This window comes from Hemiscyllium ocellatum, chromosome 21 (assembly GCF_020745735.1).
Source record: "Hemiscyllium ocellatum isolate sHemOce1 chromosome 21, sHemOce1.pat.X.cur, whole genome shotgun sequence".
Taxonomy (NCBI): domain Eukaryota; kingdom Metazoa; phylum Chordata; class Chondrichthyes; order Orectolobiformes; family Hemiscylliidae; genus Hemiscyllium; species Hemiscyllium ocellatum.
Window position 1 is genome coordinate 23,088,937 of NC_083421.1, and position 17,774 is coordinate 23,106,710.

General features: G+C 43.5%; 2 protein-coding genes across 4 annotated transcripts in view; one reads left to right on the forward strand and one right to left on the reverse strand.

Moving 5' to 3' along the window:
* The window catches only part of prpf4 (PRP4 pre-mRNA processing factor 4 homolog (yeast)), a 40,353-nt gene extending 38,921 nt beyond the window's left edge, over positions 1–1,432 (reverse strand). Inside the window, exon 1 of one of the 3 annotated variants that reach the window (XM_060841753.1) lies at positions 1,285–1,432. The gene's annotated coding sequence lies outside the window, so the exon portion shown is untranslated. Of the gene's footprint in view, positions 1–1,252 lie in introns of all 3 variants that reach the window. The other 2 variants (XM_060841754.1, XM_060841755.1) reach the window with 2 other exon arrangements.
* A 175-nt stretch (positions 1,433–1,607) lies between these two features.
* Positions 1,608–15,317, forward strand: cdc26 (cell division cycle 26 homolog). Its single transcript, XM_060841278.1, has 2 exons — positions 1,608–1,769; positions 14,790–15,317. The coding sequence occupies exons 1-2, from the start codon at positions 1,689–1,691 to the stop codon at positions 14,961–14,963; spliced, it is 255 nt and encodes an 84-aa protein (XP_060697261.1). The 5' UTR covers positions 1,608–1,688; the 3' UTR covers positions 14,964–15,317.
* The last annotated feature ends 2,457 nt before the right edge of the window (positions 15,318–17,774 follow it).

The window sequence follows — 17,774 nt, forward strand, 5'->3', positions numbered from 1 at the left end:
AATAAAGATAGATTATTGGAATTGAGGTACAAATCAGCCATAACGTGTCTGAACAGGTTGATTAAAAGTATCTAAATGCATAGTAAGTGTAATAGGGCATAAAGGGGGGAATAAAGGGCGGCACGGTGGTTAGCACCGCTGCCTCACTGTGATAGAGAGGGTTCAATTCCCGCCTCAGGCAATTAGCTGTGTGGAGCTTGCACATTCTCTCAGTGTCTGCGCGGGTTTCCTCCCACAGTCCAAAAATGTGGAGATTAGGTGAACTGGCCATGCAAAATTGCCCGTAGTGTTAGGTAAAGGGGTAAACGTAGTGAAATGGGTCTGGGTGGGTTGCTCTTCGGATGGTCGGAGTGGATGTGTTGGGCTGAAGGGCCTGTTTCCACAGTAAGTAATCTAATCTATCTTATTCTTAACTATCTTCTTACAAAAGATTAGTTTGTCAATATATTATAGATATATGGGTTGGGTTTTAGATGTTATTTGATTATTGAAATTGAGTAACATTTCAAAATTTACCAATTATACCAAACTTGGAAAGAGGACTAATGATACCACTATTAACAACTGCACAGGCTGGCACAGCAGCTCAATGGTTAGCACTGCTGCCTCACAGCACCAGGATCCCAAGTTTAATTCCAATCTTGGGCAACAGTGTGTGGAGTTTGCACATTCTCCCATTGCCTGTGTTGGTTCCCTCTGGGTGCTCTGGTTTCCTCCCACAGCCCAAAGATAGGTTAGGTGGATTGACTATGCAAGATTGCCCAAAGAGTCCAGGGATGTACAGTCTAGATGAGTGAGCCCTGCGTAATGTAGGGTTACAGGAATCGGGAAGGGATGCTCAGTGCGGACTCCATGGGCCAAATACGTCCACAGTGTAGGGAGTGTATGATTGCAACTGCCTGTCAGACAACATTGACTGAGAGATTGGGATTTAACAAATCATTCATTTTGGATTTCCCAGATTTCCTTAATTTCCCAGTCCTAAAGAGCGTGCAGAGAGACTGAGAACACCATGCACCAAACTGTGAAGGTTGCAGGGTACACAGAGCGTGATTAAGAAAGCACATGGGAGTTAAGAGCTTCAAAAATAGAAATGTTGATGGAAAAAAGCAGGGGAATTTACGCCGAACCTTAATAAAGCTGTGGACCACAACTAGAGCATTGTGTGGTTTCTGATCCAGCACAGCCTTCTCCCCCAACTCCCTCCCCCCATACACTGGGGCTCACTGACGGCCCCTGGTACAAGCTTTACCCGCACTGACCAACTTCACCGGCAAACAATACCCGCAATTCTCAGGCCCGGCTAAGGATAGGAAGACGACGGCGATGGTCAAGGCCTAGCTTTAGACGATCCTCTCTCTCTCCTGGGGCTGACGCTTCCGACCCGAACCGACCCCGCAAGGCCCTTCCCAGCTCCTACACCATCGTTAGGCTGACGCCAACTGCGTCCGGGTCAAAGGCTTAGGACGCGCCGCGTTGGCGGCCGGGAGTTGCAGTTCTTCGTCTCGAGACGACACTGCCCGTGGTACAGCGCGCACGGCTTGCTGGGAGTTGTAGTCGTTCCACACACTCCCCCCTCCCGAAAACTACATGTCCCAGAATGCCGCGCGGCGCTGACGCGAACGCCCTGGCGAGTGCGGCCTGTTGGGTTTGAAGCCTCGAAGTTGGATGTGAGCCGTGCCGGCAGAATGCTGCGGAGGAAGCCCACCCGGCTCGAACTGAAACTGGACGATATCGAGGAGTTTGAGAGTATGAAGAAGGAGCTGGAGGTGAGTGACGAGGCGGCAGGAGTTGGGCCAAGGCTGGTTCCAGGCTCGGGTCCCCAGAGCCTCGGCCATCGCTTACTCAAGCTCACGGTTCACTCCAGAGCCAGAGCCAGCATCGCCTGGAGACGGCACCGACAAAGGAAACGGGAAGTCGAGAGTGTGGTGCTGGAAAAACACAGCAGGTCAGGCGGCATCCGATGAGCAGGAGGTTCGAGGTTGAGGCTTTTGCCCGAAATGTTAGTTTTCCTGTTTTTTTTGCTGCCTGACCTGTTTTTCCAGCACCACACTCTCGGTTCTGATCTACAGTCTTCACTTTCTCCTATAGGGAACGGGAAACCGCTTCAAATCAGGCGGGATGAATGACCGTGGGACTGGACCCAGTGAAGAGAGATTTGGACTTGATGGGCTGAATGGCCTGTGCTGTAACATTGGAATTCTTACTACGTTAGAGCCGCTGTGTTTTACACTATCGGCCATTCGGGTTCTGCTTATCGAGTCCTGCCTGTTCCAAACAAATTTCTAGCACTTGGTCTTGTGTTTTAGCCGTCTCTGCTTTAAGGAAAACAACCCCAGTTTGTGTCTCAATATCCTGGTGAATCTCCCTCTCGTGTAAACACATCCTTCCCATAGAGGGGCTACCAGAAATGCACACAGTGCTCGAGCAGTGGCCTAAGTTAATGTTGATCTTGCTTTGCACTCTTCCTCTGCAGTATGCCTCACTCTGGCTAAGCACCCTATGCTCTTTATGCCCTTGCTTACTATACAATAGAATCATGGGATCCCTACAGTGTGGCAACAGGTCATTTAGCCCAACAAGTCCACACTGACCTTCCAAAGAGTAACCGACCCAGACCCATTCCCCTACCTTATTACTCTGCACTTATCCCTAATGCACCTAACCAACACGTCCCTGAACTCCATGAGCAATTTACCTAACCTGCATATCTTTGTACTGGAGCAGGAAACCCAGGCAGACACGGGGAGAATGTGCAAACTCCACACAGTAGCCCAAGGCTGGAATCAAACCTAGGTTCCTGGCACTGTGAGACAGCAGTGCTAACCACTAAGCCACCACGCCATGTCCTTCCTTACTATGATCTGCCTGTACTCCTCGCAAATGAAGCTTTTCACTGTATTCAGTGCCTTGACTGACACTGGCAAGTTTTTTTTGTGTACCTTCTGAACCACCTCCTGTTGCCTTCAAGGATCTGTGGACAAATCCACATCAAGATTCCTCCGGTTCTAATGTTCATCACGTCCTCAGGCCCTTGCCTTGTTATTCCTCCCAAAATGTATTGCTTCACGTTTTTCAGAATTCAATTCCATTTGCAGCTGTTCAACTCATTTGACCAGTCCATCTAAAGGCTGGAGGCTAAGGTTTTGCTCTTTATCACTCCAATAAATTTTGTGTCATCTGTGAAGTTATGGGTCATTTCTAGTTGTCTAATCACCCTGTTCAGTAATTTACTAACATTGACCCATGAAGTGGTCTATAATTTCAACATTCACTTCACCATATACAGTTGACCAAGGTTTTTCTGATTTGAGCCTATGTACCTAACTTTTATAAAAACTGAATTTGAAAGTTGTATCACAGGGTGGTTAAGAAAGTCATATGACATAGGAGTGGAAGTAAGGCCATTCGGCCCATCAAGTCCACTCCGTCATTTAATCATGGCTGATGGGTATTTCAACTCCACTTACCCGCACTCTCCCCATAGCCCACAATTCCTTGCGAGATCAAGAATTTATCAATCTCTGCCTTGAAGACATTAATGTCCCAGCCTCCACTGCGTTCTGTGGCAACGAATTCCACAGGCCCACCACACTCTGGCTGAAGAAATGTCTCCTCATTTCTGTTCTAACTTGACCCTCTCTAATTTTAAGGCTGTGCCCATGGGTCCTAGTCTCCCCCCTAATGAAAACAACTTGCCAGTATCCACCCTTTCTAAGCCGTGCATTATCTTGTAAGTTTCTATTAGATCTCCCCTCAACCTTCTAAACGTTAATGAATACAATCCCAGGATCCTCAACCGTTCATTGTATGTTAGGCCTATCATTGCAGGGATCATCCATGTGAATCCCCGCTGGACATGGTCCAGTGCTTGTATGTCCTTCCTGAGGTGTGGGGCCCAAAAGTGGACACGGTATTCTAACTGTGGCCTAACTGGAGCTTTATAAAGTCTTAGAAGCAAATGACTGCTTTTATATTCCAACCCTCTTGAGATACATGACAACATTACATTAGTTTTCTTAATTATGGACTCATCCTGAAAGCTAACCTTTACAGAATCCTGGACTAGCGCTCCCAGATCCCTTTGTACTTTGGCTTTATGAATTTTCTCACCGTTAAGAAAATAGTCCATGCCTGTATTTGTTTTTTCCAAAATACAAGACTTCGCATTTGCTCACATTGAATTTCATCAGCCATTTCCAGGACCCCTCTGCTAAACTGTCTAAATCTTCCTGCAGCCTCCCCACCACCTCAGTACTACCTGCCTGTCCACCTAACTTCGTATCATCGGCAGTCTTCGCCAGAATGCCCCAAGTCTCTTCATTCAGATCATTAGTAAATAAAATGAGCAGCTGCGGCCCCAACACTGAACCCTGCGGGATCCCACTTGTCACTGGCTGCCATTCCGAAAAAGAACCTTTTATCCCAACTTTCAACCTTCTGTCAGACAGTTAATCCTCAATCCATGCCAGTAGCTCACCTTGAACACCTTGGCCCCTCACTTTACTTAGCAGCCTCCTGTGAGGCACCTTATCAAAGGCCTTTTGGAAGTCTAGATAGGTAACATCCACTGGGTTTTTCTGGTCTAACCTACTTGTTACGTCTACAAAGAATTCCAACGGGTTTGTCAGGCACGACCATCCCTTACTAAATCCATGCTGACTAGTTCTAATCCGATCCTGCACTTCCAAGAATTTAGAAATCTCATCCTTAATGATGGATTCTAAAATTTTACCAACAACTGAGGTTAGGCTAATCGACCTATAATTTTCCATCTTTTATCCTGATCCTTTCTTGAACAAGGGAGTTATAACAGCAATTTTCCAATCATTTGGAACTTTCCCTGACTCCAGTGACTTTTGAAAGATCACAACCAATGCCTCCGCTATTTCCTCAGCCACCTCCCTCAGAACTCTAGGATGTAGCCCATCGGGGCCAGGAGATTTATCAATTTTTTGACCTTTTAGCTTTTTTACCACTTTCCCTTTTGTAATGCCTACCATACTCAACTCTGCCCCCTGACTCTCCATAATTGTTGGGATATTACTCATGTCTTCCACTGTGAAGACTAATGCAAAAGTTCTTCAGCTATTTCCTTATCTCCCATCACTAGCCTTCCTGCATCAATTTGGAGCGGGCCAATGTCTACTTTTGCCTCTTGTTTTGTTTCTTGTGTATTGAAAGAAACCTTTACTATAATTTCTGATATTAATGGCTAGCCTACCTTAATATTTGATCCTCTCCTTCCTTATTCTCTTTGTTACTCACTGTTTCTTTTTGTAGCCTTTCCAATCTTCTTATTTTTCAGTGCTCTTGGCCACTTTGTAGGCTGTCTTCTTTTTCATTGATATATTTCCTGACTTCCTTTGCCAGCCATGGCTGTCTTAAACCGCCCCCCCCCCCCAAAAAAAATCTTGCTTTCTTTGGGCTGAACCTCTTTGCTGTGTCCTCCATTACACCCAGAAACTCCTGCCATTGTTGCTCTACTGTCTTCCCTGTTAGGCTATGCTTCCAATCAGTTTTCGTCAGTTCCTCTCTCATGCCCCTGTAATTACCTTTATTTAACTGTAACACCGTTATATCCGATTTTGCCTTCTCTCTTTCAAACGGCAGACTGAACTCTAGCATATTATGATCACTGCCTCCTAAGTGTTTCCTTACTGTAAGATTTTTGATCAAGTATGGCCCATTACATAGCACTAGGTCCAGAATGGCCTGCTCCCTTGTGGGCTCCATCACAAGCTGTTCCAAAAAGCCATCCTGTAAGCATTTCATGAATTCCCTTTCTTTGGATTTACCGGCAACATTATTCTCTCAGTCCACCTGCATAGTGAAGTCTCCCATGATCACCGTGAGCTTGCCTTTCTGACATGCGCGATCTATTTCCCGGTACATCGTGCGCCCCTGGTCCTGACCACTTAGGAGACCTGTACATAACTCCCATTATGGTTTTTACCTTTGTGGTCCCTCAACTATTTTAAGGTGAGAGGAGAAAGATTTAAAAGGGGCCTGAGGGAAAATGATTTCACACAGTGGATGATTCTTATGTGGAATGAACTGCCAAAGGAAGTGGTAGATGTGGGTACAATTACACCACTTAAAAAAACATTTAGACAGGTAAACGGCACTTGAGGGAAAAGACCTTTGCTCTTCACCTTATCTATAGATTTTATAAATTCCTATGCGCCAGTAAAAAAAGTCCCAGCCTATCCAGCCTCTCCTTATAACTGAAACTCTGTTTAAATGGCACGGTGCCTCAGTGGTTAGCACTGCGGCCTCACAGCACCAGGGTCCGAGGTTCGATTCCAGCCTCGGACGACTGTCTGTGTGGAGTTTGCACATTCTCCTTGTGTCTGTGTGGGTTTCCTCCCACAGTCCTAAGATGTGCAGGTCAGGTGAATTGGCCATGCTAAACTGCCCATAGTGCTGGGTGCATCAGTCAGAAGGAAATGGGTTTGGGTGGGTTATTCTTCGGGGGGTCGGTGTGGACTGGTTGGGCCGAAGGGCCTCTTTCCACACTGTAGGTAATCTAATCTAATCTAAAAAATAGGCAAGGTTTAGAGCAATATGGGCCAAAAAGCTGAGTTGGACTGAAGGGTCTGTTTCTGTGCTGTATGGCTCTATGACTTTTGAACACTTTCCACTAATCTCATTGTCATATTCATTAAAATATTCAGGGGTTAACCACAGACAATGATTAAAAACAGAAAAGGCGAGAAATGCTCAGCAATGCATAAAGGTGTATAAATCCTCAGGACCTGATCAGGTTTAGGAGAAAGTGAGGACTGCAGATGCTGGAGATCAGAGCTGAAAATGTGTTGCTGGAAAGGCGCAGCAGGTCAGGCAGCATCCAAGGAGCAGGAGAGTCGAGGTTTCGGGCATGAGCCCTTCTTCAGGAATGGGCTCATGCCCAAAACGTCGACTCTCCTGCTCCTTAGATGCTGCCTGACCTGCTGCGCCTTTCCAGCAACACATTTTCAACCCTGATCAGGTCTACCCTTAGAACTCTGTGGGAGGCTAGGGAAGAGATAGCTGGGGCCCTGGCTGAGATATTTGTATCATCAATAGCCATAGGCGAGGTCCCGGAAGACTGGTGATTGGCTAATGTGGTACCACTATTTAAGAAAGATGGAAGGACAAGCCAAGCAACTATAGACCAATAAACCTGACATTGGTGGTGGGCAAGTTGTTGGAGGGAATCCTGAGAGAGCAGATTTACATATATTTGGAAAGGCAAGGATTGATTAGAGATAGTCAATGTGGCTTTATGCATATGAAACAGGCTCACAAAGTTGATTGAGTTTTTTTGAAGAAGTAACAAAGCAGATAATGAGGGCAGAGCGATGGACGTGATCTGTATGGACTTCAGTGAGGCATTCGACAAGGTTCCTCATGGTGGACTAGTTAGCAAGGTTAGATCAGATAGAATAGAGGGACAACTAGCCATTTGAATACAGCACTGGCTTGAAGGAAAAGATAGAGGATGGTGGTGGAGGGTTGCTTTTCAGACTGGAGGCCTGTGACCAGTGGTGTGTCACAAGGATTGGTGCTGGGTCCACTGCTTTTCGTCATTTATATAAATGATTTGGATGTGAATATTGGTATGGCTAGTAAGTTTGCAGATGATGCCAAAATTGGAGGTGTAGTGGAAAGCGAAGGAGGTTACATCAATGTACAATAGGATCTTGATCAGATGCTCCAATGGGCCAAGGAGTGGCAGATGGAGTTTAATTTAGATGAATGCGAGGTGCTGCATTTTGGGAAAGCAAATCTAAGCAGGACTTATACACTTAATGGTTAGATTGTGGGGAGTGTTGCTGAACAAAGAGACCTTGGAGTGCAGGTTCATAGCTCCTTGAAAGCATAGTCACAGGCAGATAGGATAGTGAAGAAGGATTTTGATGTGCTTTCTTTCATTGGTTAGTGTATTGAGTTATTGGAGTTGGGAGGTCATGTTGCAACTGTACAGGACATTGAATATACCACTACTGGAATACAGGATGACCCCCGTATCTACAGAATCGTTTTCCATGGTTTACTGTGGCCCAAACATATTAAAGGGGACCTTCTGGAACCAGGGACCGGGGCTGCTGGGAAGGTAAGTTTTCCCATTGAAATGAATGGATTCATTCCTATCCGCGGTTTCAGGCTACTGCAGTAGGTCATGGAACGTATCCCCTGAGAATACGGGGGGATCTACAGTACTGTGTGTAATTCTGGTCTCCCCGCTGTCAGATGTTGTGAAACTTGAAAGGGTTCGGAAAAGATTTACAAGGATGTTGTCCACATTGGATGATTTGAGCTACAGGGAGAGGCTGAATAGGCTGGGGGTGTTTTCTCTGGAATATCGAAGGCTGAGGGGTGACCTTACAGAGGTTTATAAAATCATCAAGGGCATGGATAGGGCAAATAGACAAGGTCTTTTCCCTGGGATGGGGGATTCCAAAACTAGAGGGAATAGATTTAACGTGAGAGGGGAAAGATTTGAAAGAGATGTATGGGGTAATATTTTTCACGCAGAGGGTGGTGTGTATATGGAATGAGCTGCCAGATGAAGTGGTGGAGACTGGTATAATTACAGCATTTAAAGGCATCGGGATGGGTAGATGAATAGGAAGGGTTGAGATGGATATGGGCCAAATGCTAACAAATGGGACTGGATTTATTTAGGGTATTTGATCAACATGGATGAGTTGGACCAAAGGCTCTGTTCCTGTGCTGTATATTTCTGTGACTGTATAACCCAGACAGTATCATTGGTCAACATTTCGGGTTGGTGACTTTTCTGTTTGGATGGAAGATCAACTGAAAAATTGACTTAGTTTTGTTCACTGTAAATATTGCCTGACTGTGGAATTATTCCTCGTATTTCTGTTTTTATTTCAAATTTCCAATATTATGTGGGATGGTCTCTGTCTCAACCTGCTGGAGTTGACTTTAGCAATATACAGATCCTAAGCTGCTCCTCATTTCTCCATTTCAAACACACAATATGCATAACAATAACCTATAAAGCACCTTTTAATCTAATACAATGTTGTGAGACACTTCACAGATGCATTACGAAGAAAAGAGAACACCAACTCACATTAGATAATTGTCAGATGGCTAAAAAAAAGTGGGTTTGAAGAAATGTCCTGAGGAGAGTGAGACAAAGGCAGAAAGATTAAGTAAAGGAATTGCAGAGCTTGGAACCCAGGCAACTGAAGGCATAGCCAACACTGGTAGAATAATTAAATTAGGGATATTGAAAATGCATGAGAGGTGCAGGAGGTCACAGAGTTGGAGAATATTACAAATGTGGGGAGGGTCCAGGCCATGAAGAGATTTGAAAACAGTGATGAAGATTTTCTACAATCAAGGTGGTACTTAACTAGTAGTCCGTGTGGATCAGCGTGTACAATGGTGATTGGGGAATGCTACATGTTAGAATGCAGGCATCAGAAATTTTAATTACCTCAACTTCACAGTGGTTAGAATGTGGGAGATCGGCTAGAAATGCATTGAAATAATTAAGTCTGAAGGTAAAGGCATGGATTGGGTTTCAGCAGCAGAACAGGTGAAGCAGTAATGCACAGAGTCAGACAGTGCAAAAGAGATGGACATAGTCATTTCTCATTCCGACGTAAATACGTGATTACAGCTCACATGGAGTTAAATGCTACAAGGTTGCACACAATCTTGTTCAGCCAAAAACAGTTACTAGGGTGGGGGGAAAAATCGATGGCAACAGAACGGGGCTTTTATTAATGATCAAAAACAGGGGCCTGTAGTCTCTCAAAGTTTAGTTGGGGTAAATTTCTTCCATTTAGTCTTGGATGTCAGAGCAGAAAGCTGATAAAGATGATGTGGAGAAGCTGGGGTGGACAAAGTTAAAAATCACACAACACCAGGTTATAGTCCAACACTATAACCTGGTGTTGTGCAATTTTTAATTATAAAGATGAGACAGTGGAGAGTCAAGGGAAGTAGTAGTCAGGTAGATATGAAAACTGGTACTGAGAGTTGATAATGATGTTGCCAAGGCTTAGTGAGAAATAAGAGGGGGCCAAAAATGAATCCTTGGGGGAAATCTGCAGTTAGGTTAAGAATAGAAACAGAAGCTCAATGAGTTGCCCAGCTATGAAGTGACAAGAGTGGGATCGGGCTAGTGGACTCCCATCTAGCTAGACAACAGGGAGAGGCATTGGAAGAAGATGGCCACCATGTTGAAGCCTGATTGAAAACCACAGCCTGGTTGAAGAGATTACCTTTGAATGATCAAAGAAGGTGCCGTTTGTGACTCGAATAAGAGCTGTTGCGGTGTTAATTGGAAGGATTCAAGCACTCAGTTTTGGAAAAGATGGGCACAGATTTGAGGTGGCACCAATACTTAAGGATTTTGGAAAAGGGGGTGGTGAAAGTAGGGCAGCAATTTGCACGCACAGGGAATTCAAGATTTTTTTGATAAGGGGAATGTGATGGCAGATTTGAAGGAGAGAGGCTCAGAACCAGAGGAGATAACCACTAGTAATTTTAGTTAATGTGTGAGCAAGGACAGGTAAGTTGGTGGTCAGTAATTTAGTGGGAATAGGGTCATGGAGCACCAGATGGGTCTCATGAACAAGGTGAACTCTAATGGTGAGGAAAGAGAGGAGAGAAATTACAATAGAGAAAAGTTTTGGCCAAGGGAAAAGAAATCCATAGATTCCAAGATTGATCTTGGGTAAATATTCCTGCACCATAATCTGGCTCATTAATTAAACCTAATATGGCCTGCCCCCCTTGTGGGTTCTAGGACATATTGTTGCAAAACAGCTGCCTTGAACACACTCAAGAAATGCGGTCATTTTCTAACATAACCTTACCTGCTTAGCCCAAGCGAGATGGAAGATAAAATCTTCCATTAAAGCCACTCTGCCTTTTGCATGTCTCATCCCTACATGTATACAATTGCCATTTTACAGCTGTTATTTGGGGGAACGGCTATTCACAACTCCCACATCCTTTTCTATTTATTAATGCTAGCCATTAGTGTCCTCTGGCTTCTTTCTACATCATGTATCATCTCTTAATATAGAAATTATTTAATCCTTCCCTATTCTTCCTATAGATTTTAGAACCTGGAAGCTTAGTTCTCAGACCAGACCATTTCAAGGCCATGTCTCGGTAACGCCTATTGTTTACCTGCTCGGTTAAAATTGCCTCAACAATTCATTCAGTTGTTTGTTCATCCTCTGTTTTATTTGGGTCACAATCCACAATCGGTCCTTCCCATTGCGTTTAAATCTGCTGGGATCTCTCGTAACCTAAATCTGTTCAAATCTCAGATTGGATCTGTCTAAACCTGTCCAAATCTCTGACTCAAGCCCCCAAACTGTTACGATGGGAGGATGTGATCTGCTTGGCTTATCAGAAGCTGTTCATGGGGTGGCATGGTGACTCAGTGGTTAGCGCTGTTGCCTCACACGCCAGGGGCCCAGGTTCGAATCCAGCCTGGTCAAATGTCAGTGTGAAGTTTGCACGTTCTCCCCGTTGGTTTTGTCCCACAGTACAAAAATGTACAGGTTAGGTGAATTGGCCATGCTAAGTTGCCCATAGTGTTCAGGGATGTGTAGTTGGGTGCATTAGTCAGGTGTAAATGTAAAGTAATAGGTTAGGGGAATGGATCTGGCTGGGTTACTCTTCGGAGGGTCGGTGTGGACTTGTTGGGCCAAAGGGCCTGTTTCCACACTGTAGGGATGCTGTGATTAAAGATGTTTTCCTCTCACGTTTCTTATTTCTCTTCTGGTTTACTTCATTTCAACCATTTAGTCTTTCCCCTTTACCAAGAGCACCTAAAGCACAATTTCTGACTTAGTCTATTCTGTTTGCTTTTGTTTTGTTTTGAACTTTTATTTACACTTTTCACTGGACCTCCCCCAGGTATTTATTAGTTTAGAGTCTTTCTGACTTCCTGATTTAACATTTCCATGAGGACCCTCATCTTGTCCCTATTCAGGTGGATACCATTCCAGCTGCAGTTTCTTCCTGGCCCAGGATTGATTACAGTGTTGCACGAAATGGAACCTGCCTCTTCAACATTAACATTTTTTTCAACCATAGATTCACCGTTGTAATCTGTTTATCTCTATTAAAGATGTGTGTGAATTTATGTAACAGTCCACAGATTAGAAGGCTTGAAGTATTGTTTGCAATTTGGCCCTGTGCTGCTGGTATTCCCAAAACCAGACTTTCTGCTTTCTCTTTCCAATGTTGTCTGCGTAACAATTGCATCCTTTTTCTTCAATATCTTTCATCCGGGCACAAGATGGTGTAGCATACCATGTTTACAAAATGGATCCTAGCATTATAAAGAAAGTAGCCACAGAGGTGGTGGATGCACTGGTCATAATCTTCGTAATCCTTAGATTCTGGAAAAGTCCAACAGAGTTAGAAAACGGCCAGTATAATACTTTTGTTTCAGAAGTGAGGGAGACAAAAACAGGTAACTATATGCTGGTTAGCTTAACATCAGTAGTTACGAAAATGTTAGCATCTATTATAAAGAATATAAAAACAGGGCATTTAGAAAGACACAATATAATCAAGTAGAGTCAGCATGACTTCATGAGGGAAAATCATGCCTGAAAAATTTGTTACAGTACTTTGGGGAGATAATGAGCATAGTGGATAAAAGGAACTAATAGATGTAATATGTTTAGATTTCCAAAATGCACATGATAAGGTACCATCCATATAACAACTTAATTTATTAGATAGCATATTAGCGTGGACGAAGGATTGACGAACAAATAGCAAAGTTATGACGAAGGGGGCATTTTCAGAATGGCAACCTGTAACTAGTGAAGCCACAGGGATCAATGCTTGGTAGGTCACAATTAATCACAACTTGCATTCACTTCCATTATCCAAATTATAAACATACTGTCGCCAAGTTTTGTGGATGACATAAAAATGGATGGGACGTAATGGGGAGGGAGTAGGCCAGTGGTATTAATCTTGAAACTCTGGTTCAAATTCTGCCAACGCAGATGGAGACATTTGAATTCAATTTAAAAAAATTAGAATAAAGAAACTACTGATGACTGTGAAATTTTGTTGATTGTTGGAAAAACTCACCTGATTCCCTAATGTCTTTAGAGAAGGAAATCTGCCATTCTCACCTGATCTGGCCTACATAAATCTCCAGACTCTTAGTTGTCCTCTGAAATGGCCTAGAAAGCCACTCAGTTCAAGGGCAGCTAGGGATGGGCAATAAATGCTGGCCAATCAGCAATGCCCGCATCCCATGAGAGCGGGCGGCACGGTGGCACAGTGGTTAGCACTGCTGCCTCACAGCGCCTGTAGACCCGGGTTCAATTCCCGACTCAGGCGACTGACTGTGTTGGAGTTTGCACGTTCTCCCCGTGTCTGCGTGGGTTTCCTCCGGGTGCTCCGGTTTCCTCCCACAGTCACAAAGATGTGCGGGTGAGGTGAATTGGTCAAGCTAAATTGCCCGTAGTGTTAGGTAAGGGGTAAATGTAGGGGTATGGGTGGGTTGCGCTTCGGCGGGTCGGTGTGGACTTGTTGGGCCGAAGGGCCTGTTTCCACACTGTAAGTCTAATCTAATCTAATCTAATTTAAAAAAAAGAGGATGATCGAAGGGGGGATATACACAGCTTGTGAGAAAATATTTGGCAGTTGTAATATAATGTGGGAAAATGTGAGGCTATGAACTTGGGCAGGAAGAAAATAATATTATTTAAACGGGGAAAAAGCTGCAGCACGAGTGGGATTTAGGAGTCCTCGTGCATGAATCTCCAAAAGTTAATATCAGCTTCAGCAGGTAATGGTGAAAGCATTAGAATGTTGACCTTTATTTCAAAGGGAATGACATATAAAGACAGGGAGCACTTGCTAAAACTACAAGCACTAGTCAGACCACACTTACAATATAGTGGAACAGTTTTGGTCCCCTTATCTAAGGAAACTTAGACTGGCATTGGAGACAGTCCAGAGGAGGCTCGCTCAGTTGATTCCGGGTATGGGTCCTGATGAAGGGCTTATGCCTGAAATGTCGAATTTCCTATTCCTTGGATGCTGCCTAACCTGCTGTGCTTTAACAAGCAACACATTTTCAGCTGATTCCGGGTATGGAGGATTTTCTTATGGAAAGATGTTGAGTATGTTGGCCTGCACTCACTGGATTTTAGGAGAATGAGAGATGACCCTATTAAAACACACAATTCTTCAGGAGCTTGAGAGTGTAGATGTGGAGAGAATGTTTCCACATATGGGAGATTCTAGACCAGAGATCATAATTCCAGAATAAGGGGTCACCCATTTAAGACAGAGGTGAGGATTTTTGGCTCTGAGGATACTGAATCTGAAATTCTTCACCACAAAAGGCTATTGAGACAGGTTCGCGAAGTATATTCAAGGCTGATGGACAGATTTCTGATTATTAAGGGAATCTATGGTTTGAGGATTCAGATCATCTATGATCGCATTGAATGGTGGAGCAGACCTAATGGGCTGAATGGCCAATTCCTGCTACTACGTCTTCTGGTTTAGATGCTTATTGTCCCCCTAATTACTAAATCCTCTATAGCTTGAACATACACTTCCCCATGCCCTGTCATGAGGATGTTCAAGCTCCATAGAGCTTTTACCAGTTTTTGCTACGGGACAGTCCTGAATCTCTGGTGAAACCTCAGGCTGTTGGCCTTCTGGCTCCAATATGTCTAATTTTTTTCTCTCTGCCTGAAGTAGTTTAGGAGCTGTGGGCACACCTAGTAAATCCATAATGTGATCTGGTCTTTCTGCAGAATCGGAAGAAACAGCAGCGTGAGGAAGGGGTCATGGTGAGCTCCAGTGATGTGGACAGTGCAAATGGAGCACGAGATGATGCCAAAGTTAGAGAAAAGATAAATGAGCGAATTGGTTACCGACCCAATGCTCACATCAACAAACCCTTCTCTATGTTCGGGAACCTCCACTGATAGCCCGTTGACATGAACACACGTGGAATGTACAGGTTCACCAAGGAGTGAAATCAGACCTGAATATTTTGAGGATTGTTAATTCAAAGACGTGTTGGGTCTTGGCAAAATTGGTGCCCAGCTAACCTTCCTGCTGAGGACTGTGCCAAATGTAAGATAAAATGGTGTGAAAATCACTGACCTAGCCATGCACACTTGAGATATTTCCACCAGTGTTTTATAAAGAGGTAACAAGCTGATCCTTTGATTTTTAAGAATGACTGTGTTGTGAATTCCAATGATCATACTATATTGGATTTTACACAATGGATTTATTTTAAAATAATAAACATGCCTCTTATTTTTCCAGTTGAATTGATTCGTAGTTAGAGTGAAGAGAGTTAATTAGTTAAGATTTTCTGATCAGCATCACTTTGATAGCTAGAGTACAGTCAGCATTAAAATAACAGCAATCAAAACATCCTGGGTTTGTTATTCCCTCACATCTCTATTCGGCACAGTCTATGGCTGAGATGGTTAGGGCTGCACATAGTGATACAACTCTCCTGAAGTCAGTTCAATGTCTGAATCAATTCCCCCATCAATCACAGTCGAGATCACATTGCTGTAAGTGGCTGAGATTGATTTCAATATATCAGTTGTAACTGTTCTCTATTCATTATACCTTTGCTAGTTTTGGTCAGGAGGTTTTGCTGCACATTTGGTTACTAGTTCTGTTTACAGCAATTCATGAAAATTCATTTAGCAGGGACATGGGAGCAGAGGTGGCTGTTCAGCTGCTGCACCATTCAATTCGATCATGGCTAATCTTCACCTGAACACCATTTTCCAGCACTATTCTTGTATTCCTTACCTTTAACTAGGAATCTATTAGTCTCTGTAAAACAGACTCTGTTAATAAACTTAATTTGCTTTGCTTTTTACTAATATTCCTGCCCCTTCCCACATTGGCTTGCGTCATGTTAACAGTAGACAATCTGGAATGTTAGCTGGTGGATGATCAGTTTGACCTTTACCTGTAATACTGAACTGTATTATGGAGGTGTACTGAGGTGTAGAAGACTCATTTAATTCTGTCAAAAAGACATGCATGGAAGTTATGCTATCCTCCATTGACTCAGACCTGCTACTTTATGGTAAGGTTTGGTTTATTCAGTCCTTTTCTAATTGTATCTAAACAGGCTGTATAAGTAGCAGCAAAAACAAAGTGCTTGGGAAATTAAGCATGTCTGGTAGCAATCTGTGACAGAAAAGCGTATCGTTGACAGTGTAATATGACTCTTCTTCAGACTGAAGGGAGTAAAATTGACAGTCCTTTCATGTCAATATGCCAGTTTTTAATTCTGGATTGCATTCATTGAATTCAAATTTCACCATTTGTCTTATGGGATTCAAAGCCATGTAGCCTATCCTCTGATGTACTGGTCCAGTGGCAATACCTCCATAATAAGCTTCCCTTTTAGTAATCTCACCACATCTATGAACATTTCAATCATAAATTTTGATGGTTACCTTTGTTATGTAAATTTGCCACAGTAATTACTTTCTTCCACTAGTAAATACACTAAAGCATTTACATTGGGAAGAGAACGTAATTAGATAATAGGTTTATATAGGCAGCCTCCATTATAATGGTAGACTCCCACGCATGCACAGGTAAGTTATTTGATTTTAAACTGAGAGTTGAGCTATTGTGGTGGTAGTGTCCCTAACTCTGAGGCAGGAGGTTTGGGTTCACGTCCTACCTGCTCCAGAGATGTGTAATAATATCTGAACAGGTCGATTTATTTTTTAAAAATTAAAATGGGTGGAATTACTATACAGAGGAACCCCAATTACCTGAAGGACACGGGCAGGGATAACCAGGCCAGCTAACAGTTCAACCAAGCATTGGGACCTGGTGATCTTGCTGGATAATCGAAAGCCGGATAATGGAGATTCTTCCGTACACCACCCTGCTCCAATTGTGTTGTTCAATTAGGTATGTGGCTGTGCCATATCTGATGGATCCAACTTTGATTGGTCTTGATCATTTTTGTATGTATACACAATATATTTCTGATTATAGAGGCTGCTTACATTCAGTAAACATTCCCAGGAATACAAGAAGATTGAATTCCTATTATTCATGCAATCAGCAATTCAGTGTAACTACAAAAATAACTTTATTCACACAGGCACATGAGTGACCCAGCTGCACATGATCCATTCTTTTATTTGAGTTGTTGAACTTTCTGCTTGAGACACTTCAAATTAATTTACGGGATGAGAGCATTGTTTGTTGGGCTAGCATTTATTGCCTATCTTTTGTTGCCCTTGAAAAGTTGGTGGTGAGCTGTGTTCCTGAAACGCTGCAGTCCACTCCCAGTGCTATTGGGGGTTCCAGGATTTGAACACACTGATACATTTTCAAGTCAGGAAGCATGAAATGGCAGACACGTGAGAGAGAGCTTACCGAAAGCAGCCCACCACCATCCAGAACAAGAAACAAGTGCTTGTGGGTGAGTGCAGCAAGGAGAAGCTCCTCTGCTACCACTACCTAGGTTTCAAAGTCCCATGAGAGGTCATTAATGGAACCTACATCAACAAGTATGCATTCACTATGTCAGTCAGGGGCTGAATGCTGACATGTATAGTGAATAAGTTAAAAGTGCGATAGACCACTGTTCTTTGCAGAAATTTACCTGCTTTTCATTAGGAAGTTCAACCACTTGAAGCAACACAAGAACACATTTATGCTCCTATTGCCCTACTTTAGGGATAAGTAAAATAAAGACAGTTTAGACCATGGGTGTTGGGGGAATGGAGGAG

Coding starts and splice junctions, on each gene's coding strand:
- cdc26 (XM_060841278.1), top strand. CDS start 1,689: ATGCTGCGGAGGAAGCCCACCCGGCTCGAACTGAAACTGGACGATATC. Junction 1,770..14,789: donor GTATGAAGAAGGAGCTGGAG/GTGAGTGACGAG, acceptor GTCTTTCTGCAG/AATCGGAAGAAACAGCAGCG.